This window comes from Astatotilapia calliptera, chromosome 7, assembly GCF_900246225.1.
Source record: "Astatotilapia calliptera chromosome 7, fAstCal1.2, whole genome shotgun sequence".
In the NCBI taxonomy this organism is placed as follows: Eukaryota; Metazoa; Chordata; class Actinopteri; order Cichliformes; family Cichlidae; genus Astatotilapia; species Astatotilapia calliptera.
The window spans coordinates 12,209,145-12,227,377 of NC_039308.1; the positions used below are offsets into that span (position 1 = coordinate 12,209,145).

The 18,233-nt window shown below is 41.7% G+C and overlaps 2 protein-coding genes across 4 annotated transcripts; one reads left to right on the forward strand and one right to left on the reverse strand.

Moving 5' to 3' along the window:
* Nucleotides 1-108: 108 nt before the first annotated feature.
* Nucleotides 109-10,775, reverse strand: trim23 (tripartite motif containing 23). 2 transcript variants are annotated; one of them, XM_026173130.1, is made up of 11 exons: nt 10,700-10,775; nt 9,252-9,414; nt 8,720-8,841; nt 8,352-8,630; nt 8,076-8,258; nt 7,779-7,994; nt 7,496-7,630; nt 7,249-7,378; nt 7,015-7,125; nt 2,476-2,600; nt 109-2,397 (listed from the first exon to the last, which is right to left on the reverse strand). In XM_026173130.1, the coding sequence occupies exons 1-11, from the start codon at nt 10,739-10,741 to the stop codon at nt 2,218-2,220; spliced, it is 1,686 nt and encodes a 561-aa protein (XP_026028915.1). In that variant the 5' UTR covers nt 10,742-10,775; the 3' UTR covers nt 109-2,217. The 2 variants fall into 2 exon arrangements, with proteins under 2 accessions (XP_026028915.1, XP_026028914.1); XM_026173129.1 differs by lacking the exon at nt 10,700-10,775 and adding an exon at nt 10,039-10,307.
* On the forward strand, nt 10,497-16,554 carry mzt2b (mitotic spindle organizing protein 2B). 2 transcript variants are annotated; one of them, XM_026173132.1, is made up of 5 exons: nt 10,497-10,580; nt 10,782-10,967; nt 11,049-11,209; nt 13,488-13,625; nt 16,031-16,554. In XM_026173132.1, exons 2-5 carry the CDS (start codon nt 10,792-10,794, stop codon nt 16,177-16,179), a joined length of 624 nt encoding a protein of 207 aa, XP_026028917.1. In that variant the 5' UTR covers nt 10,497-10,580; nt 10,782-10,791; the 3' UTR covers nt 16,180-16,554. The 2 variants fall into 2 exon arrangements, with proteins under 2 accessions (XP_026028917.1, XP_026028918.1); XM_026173133.1 differs by lacking the exon at nt 13,488-13,625 and having other exon boundaries at nt 10,499-10,580.
* Nucleotides 16,555-18,233: the final 1,679 nt, after the last annotated feature.

Below are 18,233 nucleotides of genomic sequence, written 5' to 3' on the forward strand. Positions count from 1 at the left end.
AACCCTGAGTTGCCCCGATGCGTGCGTGTGTGTGTGTGTGTGTGTGAGAGAGTGCGTGTGTGTGTGTGTGTGAGAGAGAGAGAGAGAGAGAGAGAGAGAGAGAGAGAGAATGATAGAGACAAGTGCTGTGTGACTGTGTGAAGAATATTTGTAGTAAGAAGTGCTTTGAATGTTCATCTTGAGGTGTTTTTTAACCATCAGTCACTTTACCAGTCGAATAAATTTATTATAGAGCATCACATTATGTATAATTTACAAAAGCCATATTCAAGTCCACTGGTAACAAAGGTTTCAATGCACTTTGTGCTTCTACGTTTCCAAAAAACCCCAAAACAAATTGAAATGATGTCGCAAACTATGCGTCAAGGCTTTTCACACGTGCATTTTTCTTTTTGTAGTTGTTTAAATATTTTTATACATAAGTACAAATAGTTAACATTACATAGCAATGAATAAAGATCAAACTTAAATGATGGTTCCTCAATAACAAGACAAGTGTAAGTGTTAGGTTTAACGTTTCACTACTTTCACATTACAGAATTACTGAAGGCTGATTACCGGTGTACCATCTTAAAAGCACTCCAGAAAAACAAAAACATAAAAGAAAACTTGTGTAGGATAGAGGAATATTTTCACGACTTTTTTTTTTCTTTCGCACTGAGGTTAACACTCATAGTCTACTTAAGAAACAGCAGGTGGTTCATTTGCTTTCAAATGGAAACTCTGGAGCGAGGCGGCAGACGAGTGCAGTCGACAGATTCTGCGTGCAGTACGCTCAACAAAACGGAGGCAGAGTCGGTGCATTTAAAAACTCTGATTTTTTTTTTTTTAACCCACAACAGCTTGTATCAAAGTAAAGTCTGCTCGTCCCGCTCATCAGTGAGCTCAGTAAACAGTTGCTTAGTAACAGAAAACACTACATTCAAATCAAACCTTACCAGCTGTGGCTTTTAAATATGTTCACACTCTTAAAAACAAAACAAAAAACTTTGCACACAAAGATCTAAAGAAAAAAATCAGCTGCTATTGCTCACGGTAGATGACCAGGCAAAATCTGAACATTAGACTGCTTGAAGCCACTGTGTTCATTTAAAGTAGACCTATTATGCTTTTCCTTCCTTTCTGCTATTTGTATGTTATTGGTGACATTATAATAAGTTTGGCTCTTTATGATGCCAGCGTGAGAGGATATCCTAATATGGTCATGGCAGGCATACAGTTGTGTAATGTGTAAGGGTGTGAATCAGAAGAAAACAGCTTGTTGCAGACGTGTGGCAGCCAAAGAATCCTGAATTGAAATCTATGGAAGGAAGTGGAATAACTAGAACTTCCATGGGGGAATAAAAAGCTTTTTGAAACCTTACTTTGGAGCAAAGTCCAAGTGGTGGGGCAGACTGTCACCAAAGCCCCAGTATAAGATGACTATGTAGTATTCTGATTTGAGAATCATGCAAAGCTACTCCAAATTTAATCCAAGACTAAAATTATGGAGCTGAAAGTGTGCATAAGAGGTCCCCTTTACACCATAGCAATGTTTCTGTTCCATCTCACTTAACCTGCAAGTGTACTGGAATAAACTGAAAGGGGACTAAACAGGACGATTTGAAGCGCACTAAAAAGCATACATAAATGATACTATCATCACAACATGGACCGGTGTGCATTTAGTTCAGTTCAAGGTCACATATTTGGAGGGTTATGGTGAGTTAACATGTGGGGTAGAAAAAACAGACACAGTTCACTTTGTCAGGGCACAAGGAGCATGTCTAACATTTAACTGGACCTAAGTTCAAAAGCTATAAATGCCAGATAAACAGCTCATCACCTAAACTATGAAGAAAAAATGAAGTGTGTAAGCCACATGAAGGCATAAAGCAGGATGGGAGGATGTAGTCTCAACTCAGGATTTAGGTCCAGTGACTATTTCTCAGAGGTCGGGAGTAGCAGGAAGGGCAGGCTTGAAGACATATTTGTAGTTCCCATATTACGAAGCTAGAGAAGATATATATACGTCTTTTGTTTTCTTTGCCGACAATGGTGCTCAGAGATGGAAAGGTGGAGAAGTCGGGTTTAAAGCTGCAGCCTTGTAGTGAAGCTCATGTTAAAAAGTTTTTGGAGAACTGATGAACCAGGCTCAGAGGCTGGGGGTTTGTGTTCAGATTTCAGGGGGTTGGGGGGGGAGAGTGAAAAGAGTCCGCATGTGGAGGGAGGCGGCATTTAGGCGACGTCCAGGACGCCGGCAGCTACCAGCTGTCTGGAGAGCCAATCCAGCCCCTCGTGGAGGCCCATCCCGCTGCGGGCGTCACAGCCCTGAATGTGCCAGCTCCTCCCACAGCACAGCTTGTGCAGACTTAGTAGCTCCGTCATCTCCTCCACAGACACAGCGCCGGGAACGTCCTGTAAAGTGGACAGGTGATGCAACCTGGCATCTGAGCTTAATCAAGATTACGTGTCTTTTTTTTTTCTTTACACTACCTGTTTATTTGCAAAGATGAGCAGCAAGGCATCTCGCAGCTCCTTCTCTGTCAGCAGTTTGGCCAGCTCACTGTGGGCCTCCATGAGTCTGTCCCGGTGGCAGCTGTCAATCACAAACACCACCGCTGCACAAATATGAGAGTTGAAAGAAAGAGATTTACCAATAGTGGTCTGTACGCCTTTCTCATCAAGACTGACAACAACTATGGCTATGGGTACAACGTTTTGTACATGTAGCACTAAAAGGCTGACACCACCCCTCTTCTGTTAAGAGCAGTAGGTGCTTTCTCCCCAGTGCAGTCATAGTCGCCTCAGTTCAGAACAGTTAGATTGCGGCTTCTGTCTACATCTGGTTTACTGTTAAAGCAGACCTATGATGCCTTTCCCTTTCTTCCATCATACAAATGCTGTGAAGGGTGATGCTTGTATAAATGTGACAAAAATAAATTCAAATATTTCCTATGAGCTAAAAGTTCAGACTTCATTAGCATCACCTCCCAGGGTGACATCAGCAGGGGGGGAAACCCTCACATACTCCGTGGACCTCCAGCAACGGGAAAGCAGTAGCGATGGGCTGAGGGTCTGTCTCTGCACAGCATTGTGGCCAAATCATTGCGCATCACAATTTCTCCTTGTGCTGTAGCAGCCTCACACAGCAAAGGGTTGCTGCCCAACAGGTTAGCCTGGCAAGCTAGCCTGCAGTGGAGTAGTTTGCATGGAAAAGCCACACAGTGGATACACTCATGAGTGGATGTCAAGACGGCCCAAACATGCAATAAGCCTGGGCATCCCTGGGCATCCCTCACTTTCTCCAAACAGCACCACTTTACCGCCATACTTATCAATGCTCTTGTCACATCTTGTTTATATTATTATAATTCTCTTCTCTATGGTCTACCTCATAAATCTCTCCATAAACTGCAGTTAATTCAAAATTCAGCTGTTCGTATTGTATCCAGAATTAGATCCACTGAACATATAACAACAGTTCTTAAACAGCTCCATTGGCTTCCAGTTCACCTACAAATCAATTTTAAGATCCTCCTTCTTACTTTCGAAGCCCTTCATAACCTCGCTCTTCCATATTTATCTGATCTTTTCCATACGTATTCACCCTTTTGTCCACTCTGCTCTTTTTCATTTTCTCTTTTGTCTGTTATACCTGCTCACCCGACTACCATGGGACACAGAACCTACCCGTAAGACTTTGGAATACACTTCCACCAGATCTCCGCACTACAAACTCTCTGGGAAACTATTGCTACTTCCCAGGATGAAAGTATTGCTACTAAACACCAGCAACAGGACAGTAATGCAACTGTTTGTATGCTAGTGAACAACTGAAATGTTGACAACAAAGCGCCTGGTGACAGAGCTGTTCACTTGAATTTGTGGACAGTTTAGCTTAGCACCTAACAGCACAGTTGTCTACAGGCTTCTGTGCTTCTATGTTTTTTTTAATCACATCTGGCACCAAGTCAGCCTATTATACAGGGACCCCGCCTGACATGGGCATCATTTAGCCAACCTGTAAGAGCTCATTTTCCTGTCTTTACTGTCCTATGTACTAAAAGCCCAAAAAGGTAAAACCTAAAATGAAAAATGGAAAGCAACCAATGTAAAACAAAAACAAATCAAGTAAAAACACAATATCCACAAAGGTTTGAAAAATGGCCACATGCTATGCAGGTGGGTGAGGGGTAAATCTTGTTCCTGAGGGGCAGCTGATCACAATAAAGCCTGCTTAAAGGAAAACAGCTAAAACTTCCTGAGGCCCATCACCGCACCTCATAAAATAAGGATTATTTTAAACTGTGAGTCAAGCACAAAGCTACTTCAGTAGAGTCCAAGACAAAAAATGTGGAGCTCTCTAATATATAAATCAAAGGTTATTTGTAGATTATGTTAAGACCAAGTGAATGTGTCTGGTATTCTTCCTTCTGAACAGAACCCATGCTTGATGTACTTCAGCCAGTGTGCTTGTATTGTCCTCAATTTATTTTAAAGTAAACGACAAGCCTTTCACATGCCTACACTTTAAAGTTAATAAACTCATGATAGCTGGAATATGTTAAATTTTGCAAGATAAATGAGGGTTTGCTTTGCTGTTAGCCAGAACCACGCTGTGTGGCCTCACAGTTTAGTGAGGCTGTAAATCAACCTGTTTCTCATTTAGCCAATGTAACCGATGGGTTTATTTTGGTATATTTTTCTAACTTTGTTTAATTCCCTCCCTGTGCTGAAACCACACACAGATTGAAGGTGCAACAAAGACATCTCTTTAGACCCCGCCAGGAATTTGAAATAAAAAATAAAAAAATCTCTCTTTTACTAGTACCTCTAGACTATTGTGGTCTGTTGTCTGACCAATCACTCTGTGGTGTGCCGTGATTTCCCTTAACCCATCAGTGGCCACTGTCAGCCGTTCTTTTTTTTGGTTTGATATGCATGGATCCCGAAGGATGAAACCGGCTGACTTTGGTGATCCTCTGACTTTTCCGCTCACACCACAAAGAGGTTGACATTTATGGTTCAGTCTGTACCATAAATGTCAACTATCTGATGGATTGCCTTGACATTTCCCGGAGATATTTCAGGTCTGCAGAGGATACAGTGTAACAACATTAATGATTCCATCACTTTACATAGTACTGTGGGTTAGAAGTAGATGGCTGCGAAAAAGATGACAAAAAAAGCCAATCAATTACTGTTTTTTTTTTTTTTTAATGCACGGCGTCAAAAAGCTTGTCTGGCAAGCAAAGGTCTATTTACTCATGAACAACAATGATTTTTCCTTCAAACCTGCAATGCTTTAGTGACATGATAGGGATCAAATGTTTCTCAGAAACCTTAAAGTCAACATACACTGATCGAGGGAAACAGTAAAATCACACACTAATACACTGTAAGTCCTACAGCTCTGAACAGTCAGATACAGTCCCAGTGTCTGTGGAATCATGCACTGGGACATTAGCTAGGATCTTTTGGGTGGGGAGATAGGGCCACCATGGATCAGGCTTGTTCCACAGACCTTTGATTGGATAGGGATCTGGGGAGTTTGGATTCTCGGTCAGTGCCTTATGCTCTTTGTTGTATGCCCGGAGCCATACCGGAACAGTTTTTAGACCGTGGCAGGAGGAATTGTTAAAAAATGTTTAAGAAGCTGACACAAAGCAGCAGTTTATAGGGCTGAAAAATGAAGCAAACTCAGAGCTTCAAAAAACTGAAGTAACTCAAATAGCCACTTTTACGTTGGCCCTAAGAGGTCAAACAAACTGTAAGTTCCTTACAAAACACAAGCAACGAGAAAAACGCTACAAAAGCTCACAAAACATAATTTCAATAAGACACAATGGAAATAGAAACAAATTGTGCAAAGCTCACACCAAAAATCAATCAATAAAAGAATTAACTTTTTTCTTTAAATCACAAAACTAAACGGAAGTGTTTTTGGGGAGACGATAATGTGATGGAACTGCTGCGAAAGTGACAGCAAACGGCTAATAGCAAACATGTATCGAGAGTATTATGTGAGTTATGTGATTGTAACAAACACTACAATGCAACATTTTCTCCCTCAAATCACTGATGAATCTTCCCCTTCTTTTACATGTGTTTCGTTTCAACCCTACACATGTTTTGGTTTCTGTCACTTCTGCAGCTGTTCAGTCACATTATTGTCGCCGTAAAGATATTTTGTTGTGTTTATTTTCATTTCGGTTGTGTGTTTTTGGACAGTTTTTTTTTTCCATTTGCTGGTGTTTCCTTACATCACAGTGCATTTGACCTCTCACTGGCACCACACCCTTGAGCCTGCCTATGAAATTGAGTCAATCTGTAGAGAACTCCTATTGGCTACTCCCTTTAGGGGTCGCCACAGGGGATCATCTGCCATGTCACCCTACCCTAGCATCCTCCTCTGTCAGTTTAACCCTGTCATCTTTCACTACATCTATGAGTGTTCTCTGTGAACTTCCTATATACCCCCTGCTGACAGCTCCATCTTCAACATCTTTTGTCAAGTATATCCACTATCTCCAGAGCTTCATTCAAAAAATACTGGTGGTCACCAGTGCTAAACCTTTAGACACCTAGCAGATGGATAAATGGATGTTTGAAAATCATATGCTATTTTCTGAAAGTTGACCACTGACCTTGCTATTAAAGTCAGTGTTACCAAGATTAAAACTCCCAGAGGTTTTCAGCAGATGCAAATACAGTATTGAATGACTTTAAAAATCCTACATCGCCTCACAAACTTGGGTATCCACACCACCTGCAATCAGCTCTCTGCTGGACCTCACTTCTGCCTTAAAACTGGACCCAATGGGCACCGTGACTACATTTGTCTTTTATATACCGTCTGTGAGCGTCAAAGTGAAATACACACAAAGCCAAGATTTCCCAGCTAAACTGTGCATTTAACTAGATGCTCCAAGTTATTCACTTCACCTGTCAGTGGTCCAAGTCACACAAAAGTACTAGTTAAATCCAAGAACATGCTATAAATATCCAAAGCACAGAAAGCACAAAACATACCTTGAGTGTTTAGATAATAGTGTTTCCAGAGGGGTCTGAGCTTGTGCTTCCCACCCACATCCCAGATGGTGAATTTTAGGTTCTTATATTCAACCGTCTCCACATTGAAACCTTGGACAAAGATCAAAAGCAAGCTTTATATAGGATAATATATATATATATAAAAAAAGAAAGACTTGTATTATCCTGACTCTAAAGTGACTCTGTGAACCATTAAACTGCAAGTGCATTTACCAATGGTTGGGATGGGCTGCATGAACTCGTCTTGTTTCAGCTTGAATAGGATGGTGGTTTTTCCAGCGCCATCGAGCCCCAGAGTCACTACGCGGATCTCCATCTTTGGACCAATGTGGACCCTGTTGTCCTGAAAAGACATTTTCAGTGTCATTACTACATTTATAGGAAAACCCAAGGCCTTTCCATTTTTTGCGACACATTTGGTTTACAGAAGCAAATTTCTATGAGCAGCGACAGCGTGTACCTTAGTGAAGGTGACTGGGATGCCGGCATCCAGCTGAATGTGATCTGCCAGCTCAGTGAACTGGTGTTGCTGCTTCTGAAGCGTCTCCAGCAAACAGTTGATCTCCTGCTTTGCCAGAACAACTCTGCAGTCGTCCTAAAAGACAAAAGAAGCAACGCACATCACACCTTTAACGGCATTACGCAAGCATTTCCCCAAAATCACCACAGCTTTGATCTTAATTGGGGTGAGGAAAAGAAAGAAACAAGTTCCTAAACTCACCAGTACTCCTCACATCTCCTACCTGCTGAAGTGTTTTCTCACAGTGCAGGCAGGCGGTGGACACCTGAGACAGCAGGATGGTCATATCCTCCTGCTGCTGCCTCAGCCAGATGAGCCTCTCCCTTACATGGGCGTCCACCACGCTCAGCGCCATCTCCTCCTGCCGACACAGGGTCTCGTGCAGATCTGCAAAGTAAGCTCGGACGCAGGAGCGGGCGCTCTCTGCTGTGCCGGGGACCTGAAGCACACATGGGAAAGATCTAAGAGCCAAAACAGAAGCATGATCATTCGTGTTTTATTAAGAAGCCCTTTGTCTTACATGTTCAGTGTGTGCCATGCCTACTCCATCCTCAACTATCTGCTCGCCACCTTCTATCTGCTGCACGATGCCCACCAACTTCCTCGAGTACTCGGACACCTCCTCTGTGAAGGTTCGGATACAGTGGGCCATGTCCAGAATGGATGCACGAATCTGATTGGCTTCAGTCTCAAGAACAGCATGCTGTTAGGGAAAATAGGGCAATATAACATATATATATATAACCATATCTTTTTCAGTGACTATATCTAATATGGGAACAAGTTTTCCAGCTACCTTATGGCCCTGGTGCTTGCCGTACTCCTTACATACACAGCACATGAGGGGCCCGGACTGACAAGCTTCCTCCAGGCAGACAAACTCGATGGCATGGACCTGATGCTGAGGGCACAAGGTCTTCTCGTGGGGCTTATCAGCCAGTGGCACCCGCCGGTGTTTGGCCAGTGTGCGAGTGGAGTGGGTGAGCTGAGAGCACTCGCCACACAGGTGGGTGGCACACACGGTACAGTACATGGAGGCTGTGTGGCTCTCATCCTCGTCGCAGCGAATTATACACTAGTTTATAAAAAGATGGATTGAGGATAAAGCATGCAGAAGGTGTGAAGGTGACACATCTCTTATCAGTAAAATCATAGCTGCCTTACTTCTCCCATGCCTTTCAAGGCGTCCTCTGCCATTCCTGACTGGTTAGTCGCTCCATTCTGGAGTCTCTCCAAGAGTTCAAGCAGAGCAAAGTTTTTCTTTAGACCCCAAACTCCAGAGTCCCCTAAGCAAATGTGAAGAAAGCAAACTCACTTTGAAAGGCAAATAATGCAAGTACTGTAGAGCTCCATGCCCTCAAAAACACCCTTAGCCTCAACTGGATGATGGATTTCTGCAGCAAGAATAATGTTTTCTGTAATAAAGACAACTTCAATTTTTCACAACTTCTGGGTAAAAGTCTCTTTTTTAATGGGGCTTGCATGAAGTCAAATAAAGAGAAATGTGAAGATCACAGGATGTTGTTCTAAGGTTCTTAGTTGGTTTTGAAAGCTCTTTTATGCTCTTGTTTTTAGAAGAACGATCAGTCTCAAGATTCAGCCACTGAATTTCACTTACAACGATTTATATAGCAGGTATTACACATATAGTGTCCGCTATATACACGATGCTGGAAAGCGTGATGACATCACTCACCCAGCTCAGTGACCTGCCTGTCAAAGGGGCAGCGGACCGCTCTGCCATGGAGGGGCAACCGGGTTAGACAGTCATGGCACACTGTGTGGCCGCAGAGCAGAAGACGAGGGACCTTGTCCCCCTGGAGAGAGAAGACATCCTCACAAACACCACATTCCAGCACCTGCAAATAAACCAATACCAGTATTAAAGCACCCGATCACAGGAGGGTACAGATGCTTCTGGGTTACTGCAGAGAGATGCTCTATAAGGTCTCAGACAGAACAATAACTAGTCGGATGCAGTCATCTTGACCTGTAGCGTTACAGCTGGATAACACTTCTGATTTCTACTTTCAGTGATCTTTAAGTGAATACATTGAAAGCAGTACGAAAAGCATCTTCTGACACGATCACACTCTGAGCTGGGCTCCCTCACAGAGGAGCTGCAGCAGTGAACAACAGCTAGCACTGACGCCAACTACCGACGGAAGACCAGCCAGCTCATCTGCTAGCATGATGCGGGCACAAATACCAGCCATGTCAACGTGCACCAGTCTAAGTTTATAATGCAGCGCTAAAAAAAAAAGATCGTCTTGTGAAACAGTGTTTACACATGACTCTGGTCCGATCTATAAAATAAAGCTCTGACATCCTCCTGCCAACGACGCCAACGCAGCAGCGTTCGCCCAAAATCAAAAGCGTCAGAGGCAAGCCTGATGTCGGTCATTCGCTCAACATAACAAAATAGCCAAACACCACCGATCGACATGTAGTTGGATCTAAGATTGCAGTGACAACATTACAACCTTAACCGTGCTCCCATTAGCTCCTCTCCCGTGTCGGATACAGGGCTCCATCGTCGCTACGGCGCCCTGCTTGTTTATTCCTGCTGCAGCAGCGGCCATTCTTGGACGACGGCGCAGAGACCCGAGCAGGTTTGAGAGGACAATCCCCAGAAGCACTTCCGGTTTTGTTCTTTTTCGCTCTTTTAGCATCTCTACTAGCATAGGCTACCGTGCCTATATATTTACAGTCATTTATGTTCAATTTACGAAAAAATACCCTGCCCCCAAAAACAACCAGGGGCATTTGAAAATAGCTGAGTAGCGGCAAGATTTTCTCCTGGAAAGAGTTTTTAAAATTAATATGGGGTTTTAAAGCACGGATTTAAAATCTTAAATGAAGACGTGACGGACAACTGAATAATGTAACTTTTTAAAACATACTTTTTTATTTTATTTCATTTTTGAGAGGATTACGTATGAAACGCATGACAATGACGTATTTTTGGCGCGTCACGCTTGGCTCAAACAGAAGCGACTAAACGTTGAGCATTTCGCTCGTAATGGTAGGTATAATTTTTATTTTAAGGAACCAGGCGTTTGCTGTGTTAATCATTTAAGTCTCATTGTGGTTATATTTTTGATAAATTTTGATATTTTTGATTCGGAGAGGAAGTTCACTTACGCCGTGTTTCTCATTGTTTACGCTGTATTGTCTTTTAGTCATTGCACCTTATTTTACTTTCTTATTTAATCTAACCCCTCAGTTCATTAGTGATGTCTCAACAAGCACAACAAACGATTCCTTCCGCCCCTGACTCCCCTGCGCTGGTTGTCACATCTAACGTGCAGAAATATGCAATAAAGAAGAAGAAAGTCCTCAGCGCCGAAGAAATTGAGCTGTTCGAACTTACTCAGGCTGCAGGAATTACTGTGGATCAGGAGGTTTTTAAGTATGTCTAATAATAGCCTTATCTGTGGGTTACATGGAAGACCATGGTTTTATGTCCTCACCCCCTTCCTCCTCCTCACAGAATCATAGTGGACTTGCTGAAGATGAATGTGGCTCCTCAAGCAGTCTTCCAGACCTTGAAGGCAATGTGTGCAGGACAGAGGGTAGCTGAAAGCTGTGGTGGAGACCTTTCAGCTGGCGCCCACACCACAAGCATGACCACAGCGCACACAGAAGCCAGAGGTTAGTATCTGAAGAATGGGATGTAATGCAACTGAAAGTATTATGTATATTTGTCATTTAAATGTTGACTATCTTTCAGCTCACATAGTCTACCTTCTTTTAACTAAGAAACATTGCAGAAATCAGGCTGGGAAGTTTTAGTCTCCCCATTTATACTGCTTTATTGTAGTCCGTTCCTGTTTTCCCCCTCTGTTGGGTCCTCCTAACCCACCATTGGTCAGTCCAGGATGCAGCAGCCACAAACACTAGTTAAGATTCAGATGTCACCCCCCAGGTCACAATTGACTTAGGAAAAGAGGGCTGTCATTTGTCACCTACAGTTTAACCCTCTGAAAGTCAGAAAAGTTCAGGATGTGTTTTGCTCTTTTTAATCATTGTGGGTTCACATTTTTGGCAATATAAGATAAGATAAGATAGAACTTTATTAATCCCTCGGGTGGGTTCCTCTGGGAAATTCGGTTTCCAAAAGCACAGCACCGACAGAAGTTACAGTTACAGAATATTATATATATATATATATACACACACACACATATATAAATACAGAGACATATATAAATAAAATATATGAAGGGGATAAATAGAATAAATAGGAATAAAAATAAAAATACAAGTGAATTGCACATTTCAAGTATTGAGGTCTATTGCACCATTGACTATTAACAAAAGTATTGCACAGTGAGGTGAAGAGGCACTACAGCTTAGTTGTTCCCCCCTCCTTTGTCCTCCTGTTTCCCCTCCCTCTCCCCTCCAGAGAGGAGTTAAACAGTCTGATGGCGTGTGGGACAAAGGAGTTTTTAAGTCTGTTAGTTCTTGTCTTTGGGAGAAGCAACCTGTCACTGAACAGACTCCTCTGGTTGTTAATGGCCGTGTGCAGAGGATGCCCAGCATTGTCCATAATGTCCAGCAGTTTTTTTTAGTGTCCTTTTCTCTGCCACTGTCACCAGAGTGTCCAGCTTCATGCCGACCACAGAGCCAGCCTTCCTGATCAGTTTCTCCAGCCTGGATGAGTCCTTCTTTGCTGTGCTGCTCCCCCAGCACACCACAGCATAGAAAAGTACTCCAGCAACCACTGACTGGTAAAACATCCTCAGGAGCTTCCTGCAGATGTTAAAAGACCGCAGCCTCCTGAGGAAGTACAGTCGGCTTTGGGCTTTTTTATACAGATGCTCTGTGTTGCATGACCAGTCCAGTTTATTGTCCACCCACAGCCCGAGGTACTTGTACTTGTTGACCACCTCCACCTCCTCCCCCTCTGAACCGGCAGTGGACCTTCTCTGGACCTCCCGAAGTCCACAACCAGTTCCTTAGTCTTTGAGGTGTTGAGTTATATATAAAACTCTGCACCTTTAATGAAAGCCAAGGCTAGAAGGAGAAAGAACTCATCACTGTTTTTTGTAAAGTGTAGCATAGTTATGCCACAAATCATTATTATATTAGCATAAATTATGTATGTCGTTTTTTTTTTGTTTTTTTTAATCGATATATAAACTATTGTTGTATAAACTATCAAAATTCCCAAATCTCAGTCTAATCGAACATCTGTGAGATATGCTGGACAAAGAAGTCTGATCCATGGAGTCCCCACCTCACAGCTTAAAGGACTTAAAGGGTCTGTTGCTAACCTCTTGGTCCCAGATACCAATGCACACCTCTAGGGCGTCTAGTGGAGTCCATGTGGACCAACACAATATTAGGCAGTTGGTGATAATGTTATGCTTGATTGGTGTATGATCTGGTGGGAATGGACAACATCAAAGGTCCAAGAATAGAACATTAGGGAAGAGGACTGGTCAGAGGGGATCCTAAGACCAACCTACTTTCCAATGCAAACAAGCCCAGTTGTTGGTAACAGTAATTTCTGATAACAACAAGCGTGTGTGTGGCTACAGATATGATTTTTGATGCAAAGACTCAGAATGTTAAAGTTGGTTTTTTTTTCTAACAATTTATGTTATATCCTTTCTTTGCTCCTCTCTTTGCTTTTTAAGTGTGTGAAATAATCACATTCCTCCATTTAAGTTCTGTACGTGCTGTAGCAGAGGTTCTGTGCTGCACTCTTCCCTTACCCCACCTCACTAACTAAATCCAATCTTCACTTCACCCCACACAGCACAGTTTTCCACATAAAAGGAGGGCATCTGAAGACAGGCATAGTCATGCAAACTCATCTACAAATTGCTCATTCTCACTGTGTTGCAGGCTTTTCTGATTTCCTCTCTATCCCGGTCAGTTCTTTCCTTTCTGTCTTTTTTTCTGTGTGTCTTGTTTCCTGAAGAAGAGGACTCTTTGGCCTCTGGAAAGAGCCCTAAACTTGCCGCAGCTCCCCCCACAGCAGCAGGCCCCAGAGCCACAAGGGTCAACACTAAGATTGTGGTCTACGGCCCCCAAGACACTAGTTCTCCTCACTCTCAAGGTCCCTTTTGCTGCACTCTGTCCATCACCTCCATCTGCCAACTTGCTTGCCTTACTCATTAACAAAAGTTGTATTTATGTGCCATTTGATATGGAGCAGGATTTTGGAAAACAAACTGCATGCTGTGCTTTCGTTATATGTGCATGCATGCAATTGTGTGTGGATCGCAAAAATTGAATTTGCCCTTGGATGTTTTCATACTCAAGGAGATTTATTCACCGTGCAGTGGATTTTTTTCCCTTTGTTTTTAAGTGGCTAGAAAGTTATAAAAGAAACTCTGAAGTACTCTTTTTATTGACTCTTTTACACAAGAGTAGCTTGAATTTACAAGTTAAAAAAAAAAAGTATTTTATGTTGCTGTGTGATGGTTAACCTGTGACGGAACAAGAAAAGAGGATCTTGACTTGGTTCATACAAATATGCACTTACTGAGTTCTATTTTCAGGATTTCACTTACTGAAGAAGTGTTCTTCAGTATAAATGGTCAGAAACTTAAACTTGACAAATAAAGCGGAGAAAAGTGTGCGAGCACCAAGCTTTTTATGACTTTTTAAATAACAGATTAAACATTTGACTTGCTAAGAACCTTAACCCTAAGCAACCCCAATGGCTTGATTTTGTATTTCTAAATGGTTAAATCAGTTTAGTGATAGATATATATATATATATATATATATATATATATATATATATATATATATGTGCACACACACACAGAACTTTAACTTGAAGAAGCAATTTCAAAATAAAAAAAGAATGCTAAAATCTGTGATTATAGTACAAATGGAGAGTATAAACGCTATAGAAATACTTTTTTGTAAAACAATGAACAATATCACTATCAGCTGGAACAATATATATATATTTTTTTCCTGTATTATTATTTTTGCTAAGGCTTATGGGATATTGTGGACTTAAGTGTGGACACTTAAGTTTGTGAATGCAATAACTTGAGAACGAAGCGACATAGCACCTTCAAATTGATACCATAGGTGATTCTACTAAAACTCTCGGGTGAGTTTTAATCTCACTAACCTTGACCTAAAGGTTTTTCAAGAATATAATGATGTAGGGTTTTGAAATTGATTCTGTAGGCATGTCTTCTAGGAATCTGAGGGGTAGTACTGGTAATTTCCAGTATTTTTAAAGTGGTCTTAAGAAATATTGCTCCAGGCTTTCTAAAGGTCCTTCAGAGTTTTTCTTTGACTGCTTTTTCACTCCTTTTCAGTCCAGTCCTTGTAGTTGATCATCTTTAAAGGTGTGATTTATTTATTTTTCTTTCCTGTTGAGCCAGTTGAAACTGACCTGTAAAATATTCAAGAAAACAATTCTTTGTCTGGATCTTTAAAAAATGCCAAAGTTAACATTGGAGAAGTGAAGGACAAACCAAGAAGTTGGCGGGTCAGAAAACTGTCTGCGGTACATGGACAGTATCTGACAGTCATATGTTTAAGACATAGGGAAAAAGTTCCAGAAACAACTGACACAGGACCTGAGAGGTGGATCTGGCCCTTCAGCTGATCCATCTACTCTTTGCTGAAGCCTCATTTGAAATATGCTCAGTGGAACGTGTGGCCATCAAGAAGCCATTCTTAAGGAAGGGAAACAGAGAGAAAATGCAGAAGTATGCCATATTTCAAAAGACCTAGACTGAAAATCAGTGGCATCAGGTCTTATAGAGTGATGAATCAAATGTGAAACTTTAAATAAACGTGTCAAAATATTCTCTTGAATTGAGAACATAGAAAGTACCGTCAGTTTTTGATCCACCATACAGTCCCATCTGGAAAGCTAAAAGAAAGAAAGAAATCTAGCTGCCAACAGGTTTATTTTTCCCACATGGCAGTGAGCCCAGACATACTGCCAATGCACACAATCATACCTGGATAGAAAAACACAAACTAGAACACAAATCGGTCATGGATTGGCCTTCCTAAAACTCTGACCTCACCATTATTGAAGTGGTATTGAATCATCTCGACAGAGAAGAAAACAAATGTTCTTCAGAAGCCTAGAGAAATGTTCTTGAAGGCTACTTAAATAAACAGCTAAAGAGAGTTCGGGTTGTCTATTCTTCAGTTGTGCTGAAGAATAATAAAATAAAAAAAAATAAAAAAATATTTTCTTCCTTCACCAGTAAAATAGTCAGGTCTCTTGACACATGCTATATTTGCAGTTCATAGTTTCTGAGGGCACTTTCTCGCCACTTCATAGTTAGTGTCAAGTATATAAGAAAACTAGCTGTTTTATCAGCTGCACTTTCTCATTCCCCGTCATTATTATTTCCATTTTTATTTTTCTAAAATGCCATATTGCATGGTATATGCGAAGCAGTCCTATAACAGTTACCTAAACATTTATTTCCTCCTTTCCCTGAGTGCATTTTCTTTTTTGCTTCGTTTCAGGAGTGCGCAGTAAAGCCGGTACCAGCCACAGTGAGAAGAGCAGGGAGGCTTCCAGCCAGAGAGTGCAGCGGCAGCCCAGTGCCACTAGAGGGCAGAAAACCAAGAGCTCCGGCAGCAGTAGTTCTTCCTCACAGATAAACTCGACCTAAAACTCTGGCAGTTGGAGGCCATTTGTAAATATGTAGGTTACTTTACGTTTAACTTGTGTGTACGTTTCTCTGTTTTACATCTTAAAGGACTGGTTTACCTAGATTACAAATAAATATAGGTGTTCTGGTATCATTTTCCTCCTCCTTTTAAAAGATGAATGTGTGGTGTAAATAATCAGTGTTAATCTTTTTATGTGGTTCAGACACCGACAATTAACTGTAAGATATGTTATGAGGGAGTGTCTGCTGTATTGAAAAATTAAAGCTGCCTACATCGCTTAATCAAGTGTCATTGATGTAAAAAAAAAAGAAGTAAAAAATAAATAAATAAAAAATTGCCTAATCCAGTTCTTTAAGATTCTAACTATTTCAAAATGGGTGTGCGGTGTGTCTCCTTATTACTCTGTCAGATTTTGGTGGGTAAAGCTTTTTGCCCAGTTGCTATCAAACGAGTGAGACACAAAAGAAGACAAAAATAAATGTTTTAATTTGAATATTTTCTACTGAGAAATGTCTATTCATCGTGAACGTTTTTGTTTTTTATATCACATCTTTAAAAAAATCTAACAATTTACTTATCAGATTTGTCTCTTTTACTCTGCGGCAACATACACCAATTCCACATTTTTATAGCATGCAAAGAATATGTACTGGAATAGTTGCTTGTATTTGATGTAATTTAAAAAAAAAAAAAAGATACCTGATTCAAATTCAGCCGATTTCATTCTCAGAGACATGTTGAAGGTGTTTAAAGTGAGTGCAGAGGTATGCCTCTCAGCAGCAGCAGTATGTGGTGCACAGCAACATTGCATCTTCACGATTTTCCCAGTGTTTGATTTTCAGTTGCTTTGTGACATTGTCAGTGTCTTTCACTGACCTGTTGTACTGAAGACAGTACGGCACCCAAAGGTAAAGAGTGGCTCTTTTTCTCTTCGCTGGTCAGTAAAAATGGCTTTCCATCTCAGACAAATGGTTCTTTGTCTGAACCCGAGAGAGAAATGCAGCAAAGAATTTGAGACATGCAAAAGAGATGAAATGCAGATTTGTGTCACTTTGAAGATTTCTCACTGCTTTTGGATCTTTCGGTGTTTTGATGATGAGCATGGAGTGCTGTAAAGTTAATATGCGCTTTTAAAAGTTTGGACTTTTATTTTGGCTCTGTACTGGTGACTGGGTTTTCATCTGTCACACGGGGGCAGTAGAAGCACACTGCAGTTAACACAGTGAGCCTAAATCTTCACATAGTTTTTAGCCTTTTTCATAAATTTGCCTCAGTATCATGAAAGAGTCAGGAATGCATGCATTGTGCAGTTTTTTTTCTTTCCCATCTGTATTTGAAACAAACCCAGACTCATTCAGAAACAGAATGACACCTCAAAAAGGTAAAAGGTGCAGAGAGAGAGAGTGTTTGTGTGTGTTTGAGAGAGGCAGGCTGCAGGGCTTTATGTCTTTTATGTGGCCGTTTGTCCTGTTTATGTGCTCCTGCCTCTCCTCTCCTCTGCGCTCTGCATTGATGGCAGCGTGCCTGTAATTGATGGCACCATATTGCTGTGGTGTAGCAGGTTTAATGGGGCTTGACAGAGCAAGGGAAAGCAGCATGCAGCCAGGGAGGGAACTTAACCCTTTCACACGCACTCCACCCTCCATCGGAGACCCTCCCCGTTCTCCCCTGCCACCCTCGCCTGTTCTCTAGTTTTTGCGCCCTCCCCCCTGCACATCAGCGTGTGCAAACACAAACGAGAATACAAATAGGCCCTCGGTGATTAGCTTGTTTACGATTCCTACTGTTATCAGTGGTCATGGTAATGGCAGTTTGGTTCATGATCAAGGAAGCTCAGACACCCCTCTGACTCCACTTCTGAAAATAAATACTCGCCAGCTGTTGGGGCTCCTTACTGTTTTGCTTGGAGGAGCCTAAATGTGTTTGACAAAGGTAAACAGCTGGGAATTTATTTCTTCAAACTTGCTGCCAGCCTGCAGTGCCTCGATGTCACCTACAGGGGCCAGTGTGGATCCAAGATACGAGGAGTGGCCTTCCAACTGACTTGGATTTC

Bases quoted from the DNA above. Each gene is read 5' to 3' on its own strand.
- trim23 (XM_026173129.1), bottom strand. From the start codon at position 10,239: ATGCTAGTAGAGATGCTAAAAGAGCGAAAAAGAACAAAACCGGAAGTG. The intron at 8,842-9,251 runs GTGAGTGATGTC...ACATTTGCTTAG, and splicing joins CAGGCAGGTCACTGAGCTGG to GGGACTCTGGAGTTTGGGGT. The intron at 2,601-7,014 runs GTATGTTTTGTG...ATATTTGTGCAG, and splicing joins CTATTATCTAAACACTCAAG to CGGTGGTGTTTGTGATTGAC.
- mzt2b (XM_026173132.1), top strand. From the start codon at position 10,792: ATGTCTCAACAAGCACAACAAACGATTCCTTCCGCCCCTGACTCCCCT. The intron at 10,968-11,048 runs GTATGTCTAATA...TCCTCCTCACAG, and splicing joins GTGGATCAGGAGGTTTTTAA to AATCATAGTGGACTTGCTGA. The intron at 13,626-16,030 runs GTCCCTTTTGCT...GCTTCGTTTCAG, and splicing joins TAGTTCTCCTCACTCTCAAG to GAGTGCGCAGTAAAGCCGGT.